This window comes from Artemia franciscana, chromosome 15 (genome assembly GCF_032884065.1).
Source record: "Artemia franciscana chromosome 15, ASM3288406v1, whole genome shotgun sequence".
Taxonomy (NCBI): domain Eukaryota; kingdom Metazoa; phylum Arthropoda; class Branchiopoda; order Anostraca; family Artemiidae; genus Artemia; species Artemia franciscana.
This window is the reverse complement of record NC_088877.1, coordinates 20,727,370-20,751,094: the sequence shown is the minus strand read 5'-3', so window position 1 is coordinate 20,751,094 and position 23,725 is coordinate 20,727,370. Positions and strand designations below refer to the sequence as shown.

At 35.0% G+C, this 23,725-nt stretch overlaps 3 protein-coding genes across 6 annotated transcripts in view; 2 read left to right on the top strand and 1 right to left on the bottom strand.

The window, feature by feature from the left end:
• LOC136036170 (adenylyl cyclase-associated protein 2-like) overlaps window positions 1–23,725 on the top strand; it is a 73,646-nt gene that overhangs the window by 7,999 nt on the left and 41,922 nt on the right. The window contains exon 2 of one of the 4 annotated variants that reach the window (XM_065718241.1): window positions 18,419–18,504. Coding sequence is in view for 1 of the 4 variants with exons in the window: in XM_065718238.1 (XP_065574310.1) it covers window positions 19,379–19,394 (16 nt within the window). In the remaining 3 variants the exon portion in view is untranslated. Of the gene's footprint in view, window positions 1–18,418; window positions 18,505–19,182; window positions 19,300–19,363; window positions 19,395–23,725 lie in introns of those variants that run through there. The other 3 variants (XM_065718240.1, XM_065718235.1, XM_065718238.1) reach the window with 3 other exon arrangements.
• On the top strand, window positions 835–4,911 carry LOC136036642 (uncharacterized). Its single transcript, XM_065718941.1, has 2 exons — window positions 835–921; window positions 3,625–4,911. The coding sequence occupies exon 2, from the start codon at window positions 3,631–3,633 to the stop codon at window positions 4,909–4,911; it is 1,281 nt and encodes a 426-aa protein (XP_065575013.1). The 5' UTR covers window positions 835–921; window positions 3,625–3,630.
• On the bottom strand, window positions 5,668–10,642 carry LOC136036614 (uncharacterized). The gene is made up of 3 exons (XM_065718920.1): window positions 10,338–10,642; window positions 8,073–8,394; window positions 5,668–6,065 (listed from the first exon to the last, which is right to left on the bottom strand). Exons 1-3 carry the CDS (start codon window positions 10,507–10,509, stop codon window positions 5,762–5,764), a joined length of 798 nt encoding a protein of 265 aa, XP_065574992.1. The 5' UTR covers window positions 10,510–10,642; the 3' UTR covers window positions 5,668–5,761.

Below are 23,725 nucleotides of genomic sequence, written 5' to 3'. Positions count from 1 at the left end.
ACAGTGCAAAAGCACAAACATAAAAAAATAATCCAGCAATGGTTAGTTTATGTATTTAATATATGCTATACTTTACCCCTACCCCCCTGATGTGCAAATATATAGCCCAAATTTGTTTCTAAACTATTACAGATTTGTAATGACCCCATATATAGGTCATTTTTAAGAGGTCAAAAAGTGCTTAAATCTGAATTTGCAGTAGAAGCGATTATTATATTTGTAAACAGCATTAAAAAAGGCATCAAGTGGTATATTCACTTTATATGAAAGCCAGTAATACTGTTTGCACCAGTTTTACCCAATGGTAAAGCTGGTGCTAACATATATAGGTGACAGAAAAAGTGAAATTTAGAGTAAATGACAATCAGGAACTGGATACTAGCTCAAGGGGGCCAAAAACAGGGCTATACAATTGGAGTTCAAAGAAGGTGGTGATTTTTTAGTGAAAAAAAAACAAACACTTCACTGGCTAATTTAGGACTTTGAATTGATTAGCCTACCGAAATTTTCCTATCGTATGCAACTGAAATAGTTTTCCCTTTTCAGAGCATTAAGACAATTTATCACAATAAAAAATATCCAAAGCATCTTGAATGGAATGACTTAAAAAGGCAAATGACAACCACAATTTGAAATCTTACAATTAAACTTCTTGCCACACAAATTGTATTGAAATAATTGCTGAAGGTGTATTTGCCTGTAAAATTAGAAACAGACCCGAAGTCCCAGCCTCTTACTTGTCAGAACTTCACATAGCATTAAAGCGGGGCTCAGACGACGTTCGTAAAGTTCATAAAGTGGTTCACAAAGTTTGTTTCCGTAAAGTTTTCACCGCTCACACGAGCCTTGTACTTTACGTGAGTTTTGAGCAGCAAACTATTCAAATTTCACTAGCATTTGAAGAAGTAAGGAGTTCAGGGTGTAAGTATAGTTTAATGAGGCATAAGGGCTTATTATGTTACTTATTCTGTTTTCCTTCATGATTCAGAATATCCAGATTCCCTGGTTTTTCCTATTTTCTTGTGAAGTTGACAGTGGTGCCAAAAATCCTAGCAAGAATTCAGTCTTATAGCACACTTGATATTTAGGGCAAAACGTTGAAACTAAATTCCAAACCAATGATGTCTACTACACTTAAAGATACTCAAGAGAGACTTCCTACCATTCTTCTTAGTCAGCTCCTAGTCTTTTCAAGGTGATGTCAAGCCATTATTGTAACCTCTAATTTGCTGCTGACAAAACAGGCTTATCATCTGAGTCCCAGCAATGTCAGATCACAGAAATTGGGAGGATTCACTTAAATAGTTATCTGGTTTATTGTCCTTTGTAGGGATGTGTCATCAGGCAAAAGTGTGTCCCAGGAAGGTATTTTGAGGTACCTACCTCCACTCCTTCTAGATGGTCCCCAAATTTGCCTACATGACAGGTCTATATCTATTGAAATTTTGACAAAACAACATTTTACCTTAGTTTTTGGTTATAAGTTTCTTTTTCTGTCTTTAGTTCTGAAAAACCAATTCCTATTGATTGTGTAGAAATTAAAACCATAACGCTTGCTAATCATCATAATTGTTTTTTTAATTCCTTTTGTTTAAAGTATTTTAGAGAGATTTTAAGCCAAGCATGGGCATATTGCTGTCACAAATGGTTTTGCTCAAAGAGCAGGTTGAAAACAAATATAATATATAATTTTTCTTTTTTTTATTATTTAAATAATATAATATCACAAAATTAAGCAGTCATTATGCTGGTTGTATGTTAAGTAAATACAATCCCTGATGGAGTTTTGTTGATACTTGTTTTTAAATTAATTTGTTTAAATAAAATGTATATTGTTTATTGGACAGTAGTGAACATTGCAGCAACAATGACTTGAGTTTTTTTTTTGTTCAATATTTTTTTTTTTTAAATAATTGTTGTTCTATGGTCACATTTGCATTCCATGCTAAGTGGCTGGCACTCTAGATTGGGAATCTTTTGTCCAAGAGGCACAGGTTTAATTCCTGGCATTGTCAGTTTATTTGGTCTAGGACAGTGATGTGACTCTGTAACCTCAGACAGAAATGGCCCTACTTTAAAAGGTAACTTAGAGAAATCAGGGGACAGTATACAGGAAGGGCATGCAAAAGCATGGTATGGCTGGCCCCTAGCTTCCTATTGAACTTCATGGCTAAAGGACCACCAGGTCCTTTACTGGCCTACTGGCTTGCCATATAAACTTTCTTTTAAACCCATATATACAAATGAAGAAATGCCAGTAAGGTCCTTCCTTTTCAATGAATTGTATAGACATGTATAGACAAGAATGTGGGTCATCATAGATGGCTAAAGTTAATCTTCACTGTTTTGTTTTAATTGTCATGGCTCTGCGGCTTTAGTGTAATAAAACCTACTTATGTCCATCCATTTTCTTTAAACAGACAGGAGTTCTATGTTTCCTAGCTTCAATAAATTTATATGCAATTTTGAGACCAGGGGTTACAAAGTAGGTCAAAACTTACAAATGCAACTGTGGTATAACTAATTAATTTGTAAGAAATGTATATCAATATAAAGATTAAGAAAAACAAATCATGTAGAAGACAAACAAATAAATAAAAGTATTCCTTTACAACCATTTAATGAAGTGTCACAAATGTAGGTCAAACTTAAGATTGAAATGAACAAAGCTTCCAGTGACCTTCCACTTAGCCTACATAGCCAGGGGAAAATCATGGAGCTGTATACTAATAATTGGAAGTGTCTCACTTCCCTGGCTAGTTTAGGACTTTTAATTGATTAGTCTACTGAAATTTTCCAATCCTGTGCAATTGAAATATTTTTCATTTTTCAGCAGAGCATTAAGACAATCTATCACAATGAAAAATACCCAGAGCATCTTGAATGGAATGACTAAGAAAGACAAACGAAAACCACAATATGCAATCTTACAATGAAGCTTCTAGCCACACTAATGACTTAGGCTACCCAGTTCTGAAATAACTGCTGAAGGTGTATTTGTCTATACAATTAGAAACTGGCCCAAAGCCCCAACCCCTTCCTTGTCAGAAATTCACATATTCAAGCAATACAATATATTTAAATGTTACAAATTTTGTCATTATCATAATTATCATTACTTTAATTTTATTATTAATTACCTAATTTTATCTTGATTTTTGGTTTTCAGTTTCTTTTTCTCTGGCCTTAGTTCTGAAAAGGCAATTCCTGTAGTAGAATTCTGTTGTAATTCCTTGAGTAGAATTTTAAGCCATAACACTAGGTTTTCTAAATTTAGGAATACTCTTTTCTGCCAGTTTCTGAAAAGGCAATTCCTGTTAATTGAGCAGAACTTTAAGCCATAACACTGGGTTATCTAAATTTGGGAATACTTTTTTATGCCACCTCCTTATACATTAAATATATGGCTGACATTATTTAAAAACAGAATGATTAGCCCAATGCCTATATTATATAGTCTATTTTTGTTGAGATTGTTGTTTAAACTAGATTTTTAAGTTAATCTGGTTTATTGTCCTTTTGCTTTTTTCAAATAAAACCATAGAAGCTAGCTGATCATATTTCTGGAAAATCTTGGGCTTTACATATTAAGCCAAACCTAGCTTATCTTTTTTTCATTTCCAGGTCAAGATGGAAGAGGAGCTGTTGCTACTTTTAAACCTGCAGTTGCTGCAGCTGCTTCTTTTGAAGAAGAGAAAGAAAACCAGAGAAAGAAAAAGAAGTGTATGGGTTAGACCAATTTTTGATGTTTCAAGGAGGATAGGTCAGGGGCCATCTCATAACCTCATGAAAGAGCTAATCATCTCAAATGATGTGATTATGTTTGCCAATTATGTCAGAATGACTCCAGAAAGTTGGAATTGCCTTCTTGGTAAGGTGTTCAATAAGTTGGAGAAGAGTACAACAAATATGAGAATACCCATATCTCCTGCTGAACGATTGTGTGTTACAATTCGTTACTTAGCAGATGGGAAAACCCAAAAGTCTTTGATGTATGAGCACCGCCATGGGCACAGCACAATTGTTGGGATTACCACAGAAACTATGACTGCCATTATTGATGCACTGAAAAATGATTATTTACCAAACTTGTCAACTGAGAACATGAAGGAAGTTGCTAACTACTTTTACTCCCGCTGGAACTTACCAAACTGCTGTGGTGCAATTGATGGCAAACATATTCAAGTGGTTGCTCCTTATAAATCTGGGAGCACTTACTACAATTACAAGAATTTCTTCAGCATTGTCCTAATGGCAGTTTGTGATGCTGATTACAAATTTACTTTTGTAGACATTGGTGCACCTGGTAGTAGAAGTGATGGGGGAGTTTTCTCTGATACTCAGTTTGCCAGAGACCTTGACAGTGGTGCTTTTCGCCTACCACCTGATGCCTTTCTGCCAGGATCAACAACACTGTTTCCTAACTTTATTGTGGGGGATGAAGCTTTTCCCTTAAAAAGCTACATCATGAGGCCTTACCCTGGACAATATTTGGACCATCAAAAACGGGTATTTAATTACAGATTATCGCGAGCCCGAAGAATAATTGAAAACTGCTTTGGCATCCTTGCCGCAAAGTGGCAGATCTTTTTTACACCAATTCACACTTCACTTGAAAAAGTGAACCTGATAGTGATGTCATGTGTTTGCTTGCATAATTTCCTGAGAGTTAGGGATGGAGTGACAGTGACCACTGCAAGGTATATTAATGTTGGAGATGCGGATCAAGGTGATGAGGACAATGGCCAGTGGAGAAATGTCCCAGCCCCAGCTGATACATGGGACAGAATAAACAGGCTTGGGGCAAATAACTATACTATTGAGGTGAAAAAACTTCGTGATACCCTATGCATTTACCTCAATGGTATTGGAAAAGTACCTTGGCAGAATGATATTGTAAATAGACAGTAACTGTTCAAGCCTTGTGTAGAATTATGTTGCTGCCTTATGATTTTACATAGTTATATTATTATTGTATATATTATGATTGTTATATAATTATAATGAAAATGTCATAGTTTGCTGCATAGTTTGATTTCTAAATCGTAGGTAATGTAGTAGAAGTGATTATACTGCAATTACTGTGCATAATTGGTGACTGACTACAGCAATCTCAGAATATTTCTTAGCTTTTAAGTATATATAAGTACTTTTAAGTATCTGAAAGGTTACATATCTAAAAATCAAAATGAAATTTTGATATGAGACACTTTATATGAGATTCATTGGATGCTGTACAGTCATTCTTTGTCACATGTGGAAATAATTTTTCATTCTTAAGTTATTTTTAATTAAAACAGATTCTCAATTTTACAATACTTGAATATACACGTGAAAATTCATAAAACAATATACTGAAGTGAAATTTGGCTGGTATGTACTTACAAGTTTAGATTCCTTGCTGTGAAACAGAAAACTTTTTTTTTTAACTTTCTTCCCTCTACTTACATTTCGGGATCCCAAAAAGTGTATGGTGTTGCCATCACAACCAACATAGTAGCAGCTTCCAATAACTATTATCATGTATCAAATTTGTTCACAGTCAAATAGTATACATATCACAATCTTGTTGGAAGTACTGGCAAAATTTAGCCTATTTGCCATGGTTATAATATGGAAATGTGAATTTACTACAAGCTGTACACTACCATGAGAAATTAAATCTGATTTGAATTACAAACTACTATTCACAACAGAATAGTTACAAGTATTATTGAGCAAACATTATACAAATAAAATCTTGAATAAATGGTAACTGTTTTTAGCAGTAATCATGAAAATTGAAACTCTTCACAACGTTTTCTTGTACTGAAACCCTATTTACTGCCATCTCTGTATACTTAGCAAGCACTCCGAACATTTCAGCCTGAGCCTTGACTCTTAAGTCAGTCGGCAGTTTCTTCAAGTCTTCAGCCAAGGCCATGGAGACCCAATCCGCTGGCTGTTCTTTTTTGCTTTTTTGTTGCCCAATGACATCCACTAAGTCTCCAATTTTGTGTGACACGGAAGAAATTTGTGCATCCAGGTCTGCTGGGTCACAAGACTTCCTCCTCTTTTTATGGCCACTTGAAAAAGGAAAAAAAATGAACAAAAAAACATGAATGTTTGAACAACAAAAAGAAACCAAAGAGCAACCCCAGGACAAAGTGAATGTAGGAACTAGTGTAAGAGGCAATGAGTTTGAGCTGCAACAGCTATGAAAAAATGACAGATTAGGTCACAGGGTCAGACTAGGGCTAAGTCAAGAAAGGTATGCTTATTAGCTATGAATATACTAAGATTAATGCATAATGACATCTTAAGAACCATGGGTCACTCTTTTTCCTCATACAGTAGGCCATTTTACATTTATAACCAAGCTGATGCTTGAGATTTTTGCATTCTCATATAAATGCATTCTATCAATTTGTTCTTGAACAATACAAAACAAGCCCCAATAGTGATTAAATCCATTGATATAATTTTAGTCTTGTGCCTAAATAAGATTGAAATTACCTCTCAGACTTTGGACCTACTTGGGATGCTTCCTCTGCATCAGTTTCTTTTGAAGGCACAAAAGAGACTGAAACAATACCAAATAAAATGTGGCATTGGTAGAAAAATGACGTTGTAAAACCTTTCTCAACGAATTGTGAAATTGCAATTGTGGAAGTCCATGGACCTAAGGTGTTAAAACACAGAGAACATAGCTCTGTGACATGATTTGTTGATTATTTCACAAGGGGCTCTAGCTATGGGGTTGCTAATGTCTCTACACTTGGTGTGCAGTGCATTCTGGCTTGTTTTGATTGTAGCCTATTTGCTTGAGACTACTTCTCAACCCATTTCCACCCTGATTGGACACATTGTGTAGTGGCTTCTTATGATTTATTTTGCTTGCTTAATATAGGCTACTACTGAATGAACCCCTGCCCCTCTGCCTGTGTTTACTTTACTTTCTTGGCTTTGCTGTGTTACCTGTTTATTTTTAACCTAGGCTATTGGGATATTTGTTTTCTATCCTCAACATTGATGGTGGTCTTATTAATAATCTACCTATTCTTGAGAATAAGCTTCAGAATCATTATATATTGTGTTTAAAAGAACATTTCATGGCTAACCACAGCATTGGTGTACTAGACATTAGTCCCAACTTTAAAAAAATTTCAGTTCCAGCTAAGCATATCTACTTATGTAGCATCACACCTTAATTCAAGAATTTTATTTCCAAGTAATACTTTTTTTTAACTGTAGAAGTACAAAGAGCATAGTAATAAATGTGTAGCCTATTTACCTACAAATTACAAAGATGAAGATTTGGAGAGATTTTTTCACAAAAGAAGAAGCTTGATTTAAAAAATAAATATATTAATAACAGAAAGCAACTGACATCAATGAAATCAGACAAAAAACTCATGGAGAATAAATAATGTCAGCCTTATATTTAACCAATAAAGAGGTAGCACAAAAGAGTATTCCTAAATTTAGAAAAGCCAGTGTTATGGCCTTAAGTTCTACTGAATTAACAGGAATTGCCTTTTCAGAACTAAGGCCAGAGAAAAAGAAACTAATAATAAAAAATTAAGGTAAAATGTTGTTTTGTCAAAATTTTTAACTGTAGAAGTGCACAAGAGCATAGTAATAAATGTGTAGCCTATTTAGAAAAGAGTATTCCCAAATTTAGAAAAGCCAGTGTTACGGGCTTAAGTTCTACTGAATTAACAGGAATTGCCTTTTCAGAACTAAGGCCAGAGAAAAAGAAACTAATAATAAAAAATTAAGGTAAAATGTTGTTTTGTCAAAATTTTTAACTGTAGAAGGGCACAAGAGCATAGTAATAAATGTGTAGCCTATTTACCTACAAATTACAAAGATGAAGATTTGGAGAGATTTTGTATTTTGACAATTAGTTAGTAACCTTAGCTCATGTCTCTGGGGGTGTTTTAAATTGCAGTTAGTCTTCAGCTTCTAGGATATCTGTGCTTTTTTACTATATGGAAAATTTTGTTCTCAAACAATACAAAACAAGCCACAATATTGATTAAATCCAGTGATATCACTTTAGTCATATGCCTAAATAAGATGAAAATTACCTCACAAAATTTGGACTTGCATGGGATGCTTCATCTGTATCAATTTTTTGGGAAGAGTTCTGTGATGCTTCTTCAGCTTCTGGGGACAGGCTGACTGTTGCTATGTTGCTACTTCCACTAGATGCCTGTACATAATTAGTTATGCCAGCTCTTGGCTTGCGGAATTTAAGTTGGTCTGAGCAAAATGCATCAATAGCAAGGAAATATGGCCAGGCAATAGGTTTTATTTCCCCACCTTTGGCTCCTGAAGGCTTTTTAAGGCTCTGCTTGTGGCGGCAATAGGTTTCCCTCAGCTTTTTCCACTGCTCTTCACATGAGAGAGCTAAAAGACAACTAAATATTAGCAAGCTCATGGTGGTTCTGTGCTGAAGATAGAAGCTTTTAGAATAAATAAAATAAACCTGAATATGAAACTAGGAAATATATAACTCCTGTCTGTTTACAGGAAATGGATAAACATATGTAGGTTTTATTACACTAAAGCCATAGGAACATAGCAATTAAAACAAAACAATGAAGATTAACTTATAAAAAATGACATTATATAAACATAAAAGTCACAAAGAAAACAAATCACAAATTTTACTTTCATGCTCAGCTGCCAACCTGAGCAATTGCCCTAAATTTTTAAACCTTGTAAAACATTCACCCCCATTACATTCACCAGCCATCTCTCATGACCCTCTCATGCACTTCTCATGAAGTGCAATAGGAAGCTATGGGCCAGCCATTCTATACTTTTGCATGCCCTTCCTGCTTACTGTCCCCAGATTTCTTTTTCCAGACCTTCCTGGGACATACAGACAATCAGCAATATTAATACAACATGTAAAAAGAACAACAGTCCATATTTTTTCACAAAAGAAGAAGCTTGATTTAAAAAATAAATATATTCTTAACAGAAAGCAACTGACATCAATGAAATCACACAAAAAAACTCATGGGGAATAAATAATGTCAGCCTTATATTTAACCAATAAGGAGGTAGCACAAATTAGTATTCCTAAATTTAGAAAAGCCAGTGTTATGGCCTTAAGTTCTACTGAATTAACAGGAATTGCCTTTTCAGAACTAAGGCCAGAGAAAAAGAAACTAATAATAAAAAATTAGGGTAAAATGTTGTTTTGTCACAATTTCAATAGATATAGACTTATCATGTAGGCAAATTTCAGGCTATCTAAAGGGAGAAGCAGTGGATGTGGGTAGTTCAAAATACATTCCTGGGGCATACTTTAGCCTGTAGTCACATCCCTGAAAGTCTCATTTTCCAATTTTGAAAAAGAAACATTGATATGGCTCAAAATTCTACTCAAATAGCAGGAATTGCATTTTCAGAACTAAAAGCAGAAAAAAAGCAACAAGTAAATGAAAATTTAGGAAAATGATGTTTTGTCAAAATTTCAGTAGGTAATAGACATGTCATGTAGGCAAATTTCAGGGCCCTCTAGAGGGAGAAGGAGTGGAGGTGGGTACTTTAAAATATCTTCCCAAGACATACTTTAGCCTATAGACCCATCCCAGAAAGACTCATCTTTTTAACCTAAACCTAACAGGTCTATTAACTAAAATTTTACCAAAACTAGGCCTGTTTAGGCCAGCATATGGTGTGCCAAATGTTAGAAACATAATGCAAAAAGTATGCACTGGGTATGCCAAATGTTACAAATAATCTATTTCTATATCAAGTGTGTGTCTGTGGTAGACTTGTCTGCCATTCAGAAAAGGGGTATGTGAAAATAATTAATAGTGAGGTAGCCTAGTATGCCAAGTAGGCTACTAGACAAGCCAAAATAAAACACTTGGAATATGGTACCTAAAATCATATGGCTTTGTACTGGTTCCCAGTGAGGTCCACAAGTTTTTCTGGGTTAGCACTCATTTAACAGGTCACCACTCCAGGGACTGAAGGCCTGTTCTTGAAATCTGGGTGATCTTTTTGTGGAGTGTTGGCCCAGTCAGAGCCATCACTCTTCAGACTGATCGCTCAGATTCAAGAATGGATCATCAGTCTATAGAGGTCAGCTAGATTTCAAGAATAGGTCATAACTCTATCAAGAGATCATTCAGATTTCAAGAATAGGCTATCAGTCCCTAGAGTGGCTACCTCTCAAATGAGTGGTCACCCATAAAGACCTCTGGACCCCTCTGCTGGTTTCTTCTGCTTTGAAGGAATGAGTGAGCAATAGTTGCTTCTTTTGCAGATAGTATAGCATCTGATATATGGTCTAAAGTGCAACCACACAACAAAAGTAGTGTTCAACCCACCTGTAAACTCACCACCAAACTGAGGGCACATAACAGTCATAGCATAACTAATTTCTTTGAATATATTTTCTATGCATATTCTATCTTTGTGTTTTCCTTGAGAAGCCTGGAATAAGACAGGCTTCTCTCGGACTAGAGAAATGAGAATGTCTTCAGCTTCAATATTCCACATTTCTCAATATGTTTAAAAGTTTTGCTCTGAAACTCTTTCCCTATTGGTCAACTTTACGAAAAAAGTTAACTAAAGTTTAACTTTCATATTTGGTGTCGTAAAGTTGTAAAGAAGTTTAACGAAGCAACTTCATGAAGCTTACCAACCACTTTATGAACTTTACGAACGTCGTCTGAGCCCCGCTTAAAGCAATAATTACACGTGACCAATGTTGTTATTCTCGCAATTAATCTTGCCGTTTTAACCGACACGTAGCCAGACAAGAGTTGCGTTTGATTCACTTTTCAAGTTGACTTAAACCAGCGTTCCGACGTTTTATTTGCGATTCCGAGTTAACTTTGAGCGTTCGATTTGTAAAAGTTGACTGAAAGTTAATGAAAAGTAGACTTTTAAAAACTTTTATATTTTGTACGTTCGTCTCAAGTTAACTCGGAAAGAAGGCAGAAATTTCAATTATAGCTAATCATGGAGTATGTCTTCAGATGAATCCAAGATGAAGCCACCACTTTTGTGTACCAGTGTGGTGAGTTATTGAGCTTGATTTTTTGTTGTTGGGTAGGTTGCACTAAAATAGGCTTAAAAACTATATTATTAGCCTAGTTAAAACTGGATTTTTTCTTGTGTGGGTGGATGGGTATTTTCTTTTACTGGGTGGGTGGGATAGGTAAATAATAAAATGGTTAAGAAAAAGGTAAAATTCTAGTTAATTGACTTCTTGCTATCTCAGTAAGGGTTTAGGTTAGGAAAATGAAACTTTCAGGAATGAATCTACAGACTAAACTATGTCCCTGGAAAGTATTTTGAAGCAACTACGTCCACTCCTCCATCTAGAGGGCCCTGACCTTTGATGACCTTTAAAAATATGTGTGTTATCAAAGTGAAACCTTGCAAAATAGATCTTCTGCTTAATTGAAGTACAACAAAATTGTTTTCAGCTTCATAACTTTGCTCAATTCCATTTAATAAGGTTTTAAAGATATGCAAATACATTTCCTAAATAAAAAAAAGCAACATTGATATGGCTCAAAATTCTACTCAAATAACAGGAATTGCATTTTCAGAACTAAAGGCAGAGAAAAAGCAACTAGTAACTGAAAATTAAGGTAAAATGTTGTTTTGTCAAAATTTCAATAGGTATAGACCTGTCATGTAGGCAAATTTCAGGGACCTCTTGAGGGAGAAGGAGTGGAGATTGGTGCTTTAAAATACCTTCCTGGGACATACTTTAGCCTGTAGACCCATTCCTGAAAGTTTCATTTTCCTAACCGTAACCTTTTCCAAGATAGCATAAAGTCAATTAACTAGAATTTTACCAAGAAAAATCTTAAAAAGCTATTGCAATATTAGTTAAAGTTACTATTAAGCTACTTGATCAATTATTTCAGAGCTGGGTAGCCTAATACAATTTGTGTGGCCAGAAGTTTAATTGTAAGATTGCAAATTGTGATTTTCATTTGTCTTCTTTTAGTCATTCCATTCAAGATGCTTTGGATATTTTTTTATTGTCATAGATTGTCTTAATGCTCTGAAAAGGGAAATTATTTTAATTGCATAGGATGGAAAAATTTCAGTAGGCTAATCAATTTAAAGTCCTAAATTAGCAAGGGAATTGTTTATTTCACTAAAAAATTATTTGTATACAGTGATTTTTTAAAAATCACTGTATAATTGGAGTTCCTTGGACTCCAATTATACAGCCCTGTTTTTGGCCCCCCTTTAGCCTCTATCCAGTTCCTGATTGCCATTTAGCCAAAATTTAATTTTTTTTCTGTTACTCATTTCTTGTCAATTTTACTAAGGGTTCATAGTTAAGCTCTAGAAAAGTCATTGTTAAATAACATGTGCTTATGTAGCCCATATATAGCTTGTTGCTACTTATTCTTCTCTGGGTACACTATGCTTGATGTGGTAAAAGCCAAGAGAAGGACCTGTAGGCCTATAGAAGAGAACCTGTTAAAAAAGGGTGACTTTATAATTTGCATAATAATTATAGCTAACATGTTCTACATGCATCCCTGCTCTACTTTAGCCCCAACCCTCCTAATATGGAAATCTAAAGCTGAAAGTACATATTTCCTATTGATTCTGCCAATCTATCCCTCAACCCTAGTACCTGGTAATTGAAGCAACTGTGGCAAAACAAGAACTGGAAAAACAAGTAGGCTAAAAGGTGGCAGAATACATTGAAAATATATAATTTGGGCTATATATTTGCAAATTAGGTAGGTTGGGAGTAATTATTTTTGTTCATATTTTGACTTACAAATAAAGTGAATATACCACTTGATGCCTTTTTGTATGTTCTTTACAAGTATAATAATTGCTTATATTGCTAATTCAAATTTAAGCACTTTTTGACCTAACCTAACAAATTTTGGCAGCAAAAAACATATATTATTTTGTCAAAAATGACCAAAAATACATACTTTAATTGAAAATTTGGCATCAAAGAAGAAGAAAACAGTATAGTATTGTAAAATTTATTAATTCAACTTAATTTGTGGAAAATCAGTGCTTGTGGATTGTATAACATTTAGAAAATAGATTCAGAATGAAACAGTAAGTTTGAGACCAATGTTTTAAGCGTTTTTCTTATACCCAAAAACTAGAAATATTTTGGTCATTTTCAAGAGCTCAAAAAGTGCATAAATTTGAACTTGCAATTGAAGCACTTATTATGTTTGTAAAGAACATAAAAAAGGCATCAAGGGGTATGTTCACTTTATAAGTCAAATATATGAACAACAAAAAATGTACCAATTATTAGCATAGAGTTGCATGATTTTCTCCTGGGTATGTAGGCTAAATGGAAGGTCCCTTACACCTGATCCTGTCCCTACTGTTTTTACTTGGTTGGAAAAAAATCCAAAGAAAGTTCCTATTGAAAAGGAAAGAGGCCAAAAGTGAAATTGAATTTGTCATGGCTTGGAGGTTTGCCCCTTCAGTCTGTTTAAAGAAAACAGATTCATAATTGAAGCTTTGTTAATTTTGTATTGTTACCAGTCGAATAATTTATTAAGCCAACCGACCTGCAACAAAACTACATAAGCAAACAGCAATCATAAGATAATAAGCAGCAAGCATAAGCATAAAAGCACTAAACACAACATCTCCTTTCTTTCGCAATAATAATTGTGCTATAAAAGCACACACACAAAAAAAAAAGAAACACTATCAATTTAAATGTCCATTATCTTCCTTGGCTTAACCACTCTACCAGTTCTTGTTACCTAGGGTCGTGAATAATCCTCTCCGTTTCTGCTTTCACTGTTTGCTGCTGGAGGGGGTGTTGGAGTTCTTGGAACAGCCTTTTTTGAGAAGAGGATTGAGTCACAGGAGGGTGAAATTCTGCTGGAAGGTCCTCATCCCCTGTGAGTCCTGAAGATTTTTGAGCACTGTTGCCTTCAGCACTGGACTGTGGTTTCAAATGGGCCCGATTCCTGCAATAAAATCTACCATTTTCGGCTTGTATAAGATAAGATCTTGGAGATACGCATGACGTCACTACACCTTTCATCCAACATGTAGCTTCCTTTGACAGCTTGACCCGAATGGGTTGGTTGTCTTTCAACTCTATTAGATCTTTAGAAGCCTTGTCATAGTTCTGCTTCTGCCTTTCTTGTCGACTAGTTCTTGCTTCGTGGAATTTTGTCTTTCGAACAGTATTTGGCTCCAGTTGCTTTCGAGTACATGGAAGGATGGATCTTAAACTTCTACTCATAAGAAGCTGGGCAGGTGATGCCTCACCATCTACTGGAGTATTCCGATAATCTAAAAGACCAAGGTAGGGGTCTGTATTGGACTCTATAGCTTTTAGCATGATCCTACTCGCTATATCCACGGCCTTGTCAGCATGGCCATTAGACTGCGGGAAATTCGGACTTGAAGTCAGATGCTGGATGTCCCATTTCTGAAAAAAGGACTGGAATTCATAAGATGTAAACTGTGGTCCATTGTCAGACCGAATTTTTTCTGGAATACCATATCTAGCAAAATGGGCCTTGAGCTTCTTTATTACCTCTGAAGAGGTTGCCGGTTCGACTCGGTCAATCTCTATGAAACGACTATAGTAGTCACTGGTTACTATATAGTCTCTTCCGTAGATCTTGTAAAGGCCAATACCCAGGTATTCCCAAGGATATTGTGGGATTGGTGTCGATATCAGTGGTTCTTTCTGATTATTTCTGGAAAATTTCCCACAAGCTTCGCAGTTCCGGATCAGATCTTCTATAGCTGAATTCATATTTGGCCAGTAAACGGAGCTTCTGGCTCTTTGCTTGCTTTTCTCCATCCCTAGGTGTGATACGTGCAATTGCTGCAGAATGTCCCTTCGTAATGCTCTTGGAATGACAACTCTATTTTCTTTTAAAATGATGCCATCAACGCTGGACAACTCATCCCTAGCATTCCAGTAAGGTTGCATGCTAGCAGAACACTGGTGTCGGTGGTTCGGCCATCCTTTTTGTATGACCGAGGTAAGTTCTATCATAATAGGGTCTCTCTTATTTTCTTCTAAGATGATCCCCATCTTCTTATCACTGACTGGGATACTTTTCATAACAGAATGAACATGGAATTCGATCTCCAGGGAACATTCTTCATCAAAGTGGGGTGGATGCAGTCTTGACAGTGTGTCTGCAACTGGTAAGTCCTTTCCTCTAACATATTGAACCGTAATATCGTATGGCTGTAGCTGAATCATCATTCTTTGGAGCCTGGGAGGGGCTTGGCTTAGTGGTTTTGACAATATAGCCTCCAGTGGCTTATGATCTGTATGTGCAATGATTCTCCTCCCGTAGACAAATTGATGAAATTTTTTACAGCCATAGAGGATAGCATATAGCTCTTTTTCAATCTGAGAATAGTTTTGTTCTGTTGATGTGAGAGCCCTTGATCCAAAAGCAACAATTTTTCCACTTACGCTCAACTCTGCCCCGAGACCATGCTTGGAAGCGTCGGTTTTCATCTCAACAGATTTTGCCTTAGTATCAAAAGCAAAGACGTCATCAAACTCTTTGGGAATTGGGTTCTTCTGACCACTCTTCTCTGTAGATAAGGAAGAGATAGATGTAGCTACCTTCACAAACCCCATTTCTACAGATGCTTTGTATCCTAGTATTGGGTTCGACTGTGTATCAACTACAAAGAAACTATACTTTTTGTTGATAATTCCTTTATGTCTACAATTTAAAGAGCATACTCCCGCAATTGGAATGCGAGTTCCTCCGTAAGCTACAAGGATCTGACTTGTCTTGTCTACTTGTGGTTTGGGTTTAAGTCTGTCAAAGACAGATTTTTGGATAACATTTGCTTCAGCTCCTGTGTCAATTTTGAATAGAGTTTCCCATGCTGAATTATTCAGTTTGATAGCCACAGTCGGTTGGCTTGATTTCTCAGCTATGGCTCCAATAAGTAATGTATCAATATAAATTTCTTGTTCTTGATTTCCATCTGTTCCTTCCATATCAATAGTATCTGCTGGTTTGCTACGGCAGACACGAGCAAAATTATTTGCCTTTCCGCACTTGGAGCAAGACTTCCCTTTTGCTGGACATTTGTGATTTGGGTCATATGCCCTACCACAGAAGTAACACTTCTTACTTGTTGTGGGTTGGTCATACTTCTTTTGTCTTTTTACATAGTCTAATTCTTGTTTTACATTTGGCTCCTTTACTGTTGTAGTTGACAAGGACATGGCTGACATGGATATGAGCTGCTCTTGTGTTGCCTCAGAAGCTCTTGCAATTGTCACTGTATTCTCTAGAGTAAGGGTTCCACCTTGAGATAATAGTTTTTCTCGAATTCTATGTTGTTTCAGTCCACATATTAATCTGTCTCTCACCATCTCCTTCTCAAAATTGTCTGTAAACTCACAGTCTTTGACAAGGACCTTGAGGGCTGTAATGTAATGTTCAATTGATTCATGCTCCAACTGATCCCGCTTATGGAATTTATAGCGAGCAAATACTAAAGGTACTAAAGACATCTCGTCCTTTTTCTCCTAGCCAAAGAAGAAGGTATGCATATTGTTGTTTGGCATTCTTTTCACTCAGCGGCCCGCTGAATATGAGATTTACATGCTGTTCAAATTTTGTCCATGCTTGTAGACTGGCTGATTCCCAGTTGAATGATGGGCATGGAAGAAGATTGTCCATTTCTGAAACTTCTGACACCATGTATTATTACCAGTCGAATAATTTATTAAACCAACCGACCTGCAACAAAACTACATAAGCAAACAGCAATCATAAGATAATAAGCAGCAAGCATAAGCATAAAAGCACTAAACACAACAAATTTCAATCTTAAGGGTGACCTACATTTGTGACACTTTTTTAAATGGTTGTAAAGGGATACTTTTGTTTATTTGTCTTGTTTGTTTTCTACATGATTGTTTTTTTGAATCTTTAAATTGATATACATTTATTACAAATTAATTAGTCACACCACAGTTCCATTTGCAAGTTTTGACCTACTTTGTAACCCCTTGTCTCAAAATTGCGTATAAATTTATTGAAGCTAGGAAACAAAGAACTCCTGTCTGTTTAAAAGAAAATGAATGGACATAAGTAGGTTTTAATACACTAAATTCCTAAGGCCATGGCAATTAATTTTGTGCTCAGTTGCCAACCTGACCAATTATCCTAAATTTTTAAACCTTGCAAAACATTCACAAGCCATTTCTTATGACCTACACTATTGTCTATACATCAACAATTCATTGAAAAGGAAGGCCCATCTTACTGGCATTCTTTCCTTTGTACTTATATTTAATGGGTTTAAAAGAAATTTTCTATGGTTAAGTCAGAAGCCCAGTAAAGAACCAGGTGGTCCCTTAGCCAGGAAGTGCAATAAGAAGCTAGGGACCAGTCATTCTATGCTTTTGCAAGCTAACTGACCCTAGATTTCTCTAGGTAGCCTTTCAAGGTTGGGCCAGTTCTGGCTGAACCTACATAGTCACACCACTGACCATAGTCACACCAAACCAAATAAACTGGTAATGCCAGGAATTAAACCTGTGCCCTTTGGACAAAGTATTCTCAACCTAGAGTGCCAGCCACTTAAGAAGGAACACAAATGTGACCAGAAAACAAAAATTATCTGAAAAAAGAAAATATTGGAAAAAAACAACTCAAGTCATAGTTCCTACCATTTTTCACTGCTGTCCCATAAACAATATGTATTTTATTTAGACAAATTAATTTTGAGACAGGTATCAACAAAACACCCATCAGGGATTGTATTTACTTAAGATACAATTAGCAATATGAATGCTCAGTTTTGTAATATTCTAGTCTTGAAATAAAAAAAAAGAAAAGTCATATGTTCTATTTGTTTTCCACCAGCTCACTTGAGGAAAATCATTTGTGACAAAGATATACCCATGGTCGGCTTAGAATCCCTCTCAAATGCTTTAAACAGAAGGAATTTTAAAAACAATTATACTGATCACTAAGAAGAATATTAAAATAACTCTCTAAACTTGGCACTTTTTAAGACAATTTTTTAGCACAGCAAATGCAAAACTTTAATGGTGTCCTATGTATTCTAAAAAAAAAAAATATTAAAATGTGTCAGATGTATTTTGATATAAGATGCCCCAAAGACTCTTAGTTAATTCTATGAAATGAAGGGCCAGGCATTCCTTTACAATTTATGTAATATGTAAAAAGAAAAACAATTCAAATTTTTTTCACAAAAGAAGATTGATTTTAAAAAATATATATATTTTTAACAGAAAGCAACTGACATCAATTAAATCAAATAAAACAAAAATTCATGGAGAATAAATAATATCAGCCATATGTTTAACCTACAATCAGGTGGCATAAAATATTCTTTCTAAATTTAGAAAAACCCAGTGTTATGGCTTAAAGTTCTGCTAAATCAACTGGAATTGTCTTTTCAGAACTAAGGCCAGAGAGAAAGAAACTGATAACCAAAAATTGAGGTACCCAAAAATTTCAGGACCCTCTAGAGGGAAAAGAAGTAGAGGTAGGTACTTTAAATACTTTCCTGGGACACACTTTAGCCTCTAGACACATCCCTGAAAGTTTCATTTTCCTAACCTAACCTCTTTCAAAAATAGCTAAAGTAAAATTTTACACCTACTTTCTGTTAAAAATCCAGTTTAGACACAATCTCAATGAATATAGACTATATAATATAGGCATTGACATAACCATTCTAAATTTTTTTCAACTAAAAATTATGGGTTGGTTTAGAAACTAGGCCTGTTTGATTTGGTAATATTTGAATAACTCACCAATGTGATAGCTGCCTTCCTAAGAACCAACGTTTTTAACAACATAAAAATTTTCTTCTGATTCCTTATGAAGCTTAGCCTATGCAAGATGGCCTACAGAACACCAAAAACCCTTTAAATCCTAAGGAATATGCATAATATTACTTAGAAGTCACTGAAAAGCTAAGATTATTTCCACTATTAACAGTTTCATTGTCTTTTCTTTAGACTAAACGATTTCACATTTCTAAAAAATTTTTCCAGTGAAGTGTTCGATTGGCAATTCTGTGTTGACTTGCTAAGTCGACTTCTTACTAAATAAAACGGCAGCAGAGAAGTCAGCTTTTAAGTTAACTTTTGCGAGTCGAATCAAACGCAACTAAGTATTTGTTGCTATCTTTTAGGGGTTAAACCCCGATAAGTAAAAATCCCATTCGACAAGTAAACGAACACGGGGCTAGTTAGCAGGCTGCCAGAAAACGCGGCCATGTACAAAGCCAAACCGAAGAAATAGAATATACAAGTTCTCTTCTTGGGAGTGCCAGGTCTTTTTATTTATCTAGTCTGTTAATAAATATAGTTTTCTCTTAAAATTTAAACCTCTTTGCTAATCTGATATGTCAAATGGCTTCCTTTTTTTGTGAGTTAAGCTTTTCATTGCTGAGCCTAGGCCACAAGTTTTGACTGAAAAGTTAAATTCCTTGCTGTCCCTTAGAGGACTGCAGAAAATCAAAATAAATTGAAATAATAATTTGAATGTTTATTTTTAAATGTGAGATCAATGACAGCACTTTGTGTGTGCTAGCTGATCCATAGGACCATGACCACACAGGGCCATATATTTCCATTTAGGCATAGCCTAACTTATGATCTCAATGTCACATGAATACTTGTGTTGTGCCATATTCAAAGAGTATGGAAATGCCACACTAAGCAATCCCTCATTACATATAAAAAAAACTACCTAGGAGTCACACCTGAAACTACAAAGATTCTCATATAGTAAGGTTTAATTTAATAGATCGCATAAATGCAATTTCTTGGCCTGAAGTAACAATCATATCAGCCCTACAAATGCAAATTGATATTACCTAACATTCCCTCTCTAGCCCTACCCAACAATGGCTATAGCCCATATTACATGTTTTTCATGCATTTATTGATTCTCAATTCTGTCAAATTGATTCAATTTGTAGGTAGGCTAAACTGGTTTTAACAAGATTGATACTAATGCAGGTTTATAAGCCATAAGATAAAAAGGAATCATCTTTGAAGTAAGTAAATGGCTTAAAAGTGAATTTGCAATGGAAACAAATATCATATTTGAATTCTAGATGAAATACTGATTCTAGAGGAGAGTTTGTGTTATAGCTTAGCCTATCTGAATACTCTGTTAATCTAGATATTTACCATTCCTTCATTGGGTGAATTTGTCTTTACAATATAATATAGCTAGGCCTAAAGTGAAAGTATCACTTAGTTCCTTTTTTGTGTTCTTTCATAGCTCAGTAGTTACCTCTTGGGTAAATTGTTTTTAGCCCTTGAAGGGCTCAAAACAGCACAAAGCCACCAAAAGTGTAAGATTATGTTTGATTTTTAATGACTAGTGAAGAAAATTGTCATTTGTAGCTGATTCAGGAATGGTAATTGTTATTTTCCCTAGTCTAAACAGTAAAATGTCATCTGTTACCATTCCTGAATCATTTGCAAGTGGCAATTTTTTCTCATTAACCAATTTTTTTTAAACATATTTTGAAACTTTTGGCAACTATAGATTGTTTTGCATTTTGGGGCCTTATTAAGAGCTCAAACTGATATTTGTTCCAGTAATGATTATTGAACTATGAAACAGCATATGAAAAGGAATTAAATGATGTTTTCACTTTCATACTAGCTCAATTATGTTGCAAACAGCAAATTTATGCTTTATTAGAATGGTTTGATTTTTTATTGCTTGAATGCTTTCATTTGGTCAAACTGAAAATATTTGGTGAGAAGATAAGTGCTCAGGAATAATAACTAGGATACTTTTAGGCTACTAAATGAGGTTCTTGAATTGTCAAGTTTCTTTAATTGGCTAATGTGCAGTTTTTAACATACTTTATCTAGGATAAAAGTGAATACATCAATTGACACTTTTTCATGAATACATCAATTGACACTTTTTCATAATTCAATAATTGCTTCTGGGAAATTGCATTTTGAGCCTGTAATAGGCCTAGGGCTAAAACCTAACTTAGTTCTTAGAAAGAGCCTGAAACACCTCAAAATGACATCATTTTTGAGGGTTTTCTTACTCTTTAAAATTTCTATAAAAATGTTTTCATAATAAAATTTTATTATTAAAACTATTAAAAATAATAATTACTATTGAATAATTACCTGAATCAGCTAAAAAATGGAAGTTTTTTTTCACTAGCCTTTTTTAAAGAAACATTTTTAAACTTGTGGTTCCTGTGGGCTGTTTTAAAATCTTTTATCCCTTTAAGGGTACCAAAATGGAATTATCACCTGAAGAAATTATCAAATAATGAAAGAAAGAGCATAAAAAAGGCTTTGAGTGACAAATTTGCATTCATCCTAGCTTAATTACATTGAAACTGCATGTTTACCTTTTTATATATAAGCTTCAATTGTGTTACTCATCAGGTCTCCTTCAGCTCCCCAACAGGAGTATCTAGTGTACAGCTCTAGTTATGGTGCAATTTACATTGTCACTAGGAAATCCTTCCAAAAAGGAATTAGCAGTAGATCCAGCTAGCCCTCCACCCACTGGCAATAGTAGACAATTAAGAAACAATTCTTTCTAAGAAACTGTCCAGTGATAAAATTTTCTCATTTACAATAACACTTAATGGGAAATGTTAGCTTTTGTATAGATTCATCTGAACAGTAAATTGTGATTATGTATATATAAAAAAAAAAATCCTGAAACACCAAAAACACAACATCAAATTAGAATAAATAGTTCACCATCAACATTGTTATTGCCAAGAAACCTTGACTGTAGGTTTCCAATCACCTATCTACTGAAAGTTTTAATTTGATACTTTTACATATTCCTGAGATACACAACCTGAATGCACATAATGTCTGTTGATATTATCTGTCATCCCCCTTCACATTCCCTGAAAGTTTCAACTTAATACCATTAACTGTCATATGGGCTTAATGGGTAGGGGTAATATAAGATATTTTTTGACAAAGACTGCTATCACAAGCCCCAAAGGGATGAATTTGGATGGGGTCAATAAATAAAGACATGGCAAGGAAATTGTAAAAAGACACAAAAACTAAAAGACAGGCAAAAGAATGCCTCATGTGTTAGTCAATAATTAAACTGAGGTTGGTCATAACATATAGATAAAAACCAGTAAAACTCTATAAAATAAAGAATTTAAATATAATTTAAAAAACAGGACATTAAAAGAGGGGGTGGGTCAAATAAAATGAACACATTTAAAACTTGGGCAGCCCCAGTACCAATTACTAAAAAGGGGAAACTAGTAGGATTCTTTTTTTGTATTAAAGGGGACAAAGATTTTTCACATCTAGAGCTGCATTGTCAAAAAGGAGACAAGGAAGGGGCAGGCATAGAAACAGCCTGAGGAAGGTGAAATCTGTGTGGACAGTGTCTTTTTGGGAAAATGTGTTCTTGTAAGGGTCTGTTGTTATATTTTTTTAAAACAGAGGCAAAACATGCCTTTCCTGTGCTCAAGTGTTTTAAACCCAGCTTTCTTTAGAAGGAAAGAGTAAAGAGTACTGTACCTTTTCTCACAGGGCTCTTTTTGAATCAATTTCATTTTATTTAACCCTCCCCTGGAGATGCCAGGGTGCAAAACTAGATAAACACATTCAAGATATGGGCAGACAAAGGAAGTATAATTCCTCAAAGGATAGGGGATACCAAATTTGTTTAGAAGCTGAAGGAGAGAGATAGATGAATTAGCTTTACAGATGGTATGGTATTTGTAACATGGATACTCTACTTTAAATTTGAAGAAATCATGACATTAAGTAATTTAAAGCATGACGTAGAAATTTCACAAGGAATAGGTTAAGAAAATGCTGTGGAGGTTTAAGGAAATAAGTTGGCATAATCATTGATTTAGAGGGGTTTACTCTCATGACCAATGTCAAGGCATCTTGTGCAATATCATTGAGGGTGCTTATAGGGTTGCTCACTAAATTTCTGTGGTAAGTTTCAATGGTCTTAAGGCTATTGACCAATTTTTGTCTGTCAGGAAATTCCTTAGCCAGGCTGTTAATCATAACTGAGAAAAGAAGGGAGTCTAAGACACCTCATGGTACTCCATTGTGGAGAGGGACATGATTGGAATAATGATTCAGATATTTAACTACTTGTGATTGCATTGATAAGAACGAGGTAACAAATTTCACTAGGGGAATTCACTGACAAGTTATTTTTACTTCTTTTATCTGATATATTGTGACTAACAAGATTTAATGCTTTTTGGAGATCAATGGAGATTGAATTGAATCATGCATTAGCTTTTCAAAAGTTTCTTCGAATGGTATTACCAACATGAGCAAGATAACAGGTGAAGTGGTTTTGAGGTTTCCAAATTGCCTGTAGTTTGTAAAAGGTTGGATTTGTTTTTTAAACCAGTCTGCAAGGATTCTTTCATATAGTTTTCAGAATAAAGGAGTGAGAGAAATAGGGTTATCACCTTTTAAAGCAGGTTTTCCATCTTTCTTTTTGAAGAGGGCTGTGATTGCCTGCTTTCCTGTTTTTGGAAACTACCCATAGTAAGTAATCTCATTGAAAAGGACAAACAACGGCATTGAAAGGAAATTGCTAAAGGCACTAATCATGGGAAAGGGATTTCTTGTCAACAGACACTGTTTTATTAGTCTCCCTATTCTTCTTATGATCTCCAAAGGAGAAATAAAGGGTCAAGAATGGGGAAAGTCATTAATTGGTAACTGGTAAGACAATACTGGATGGCT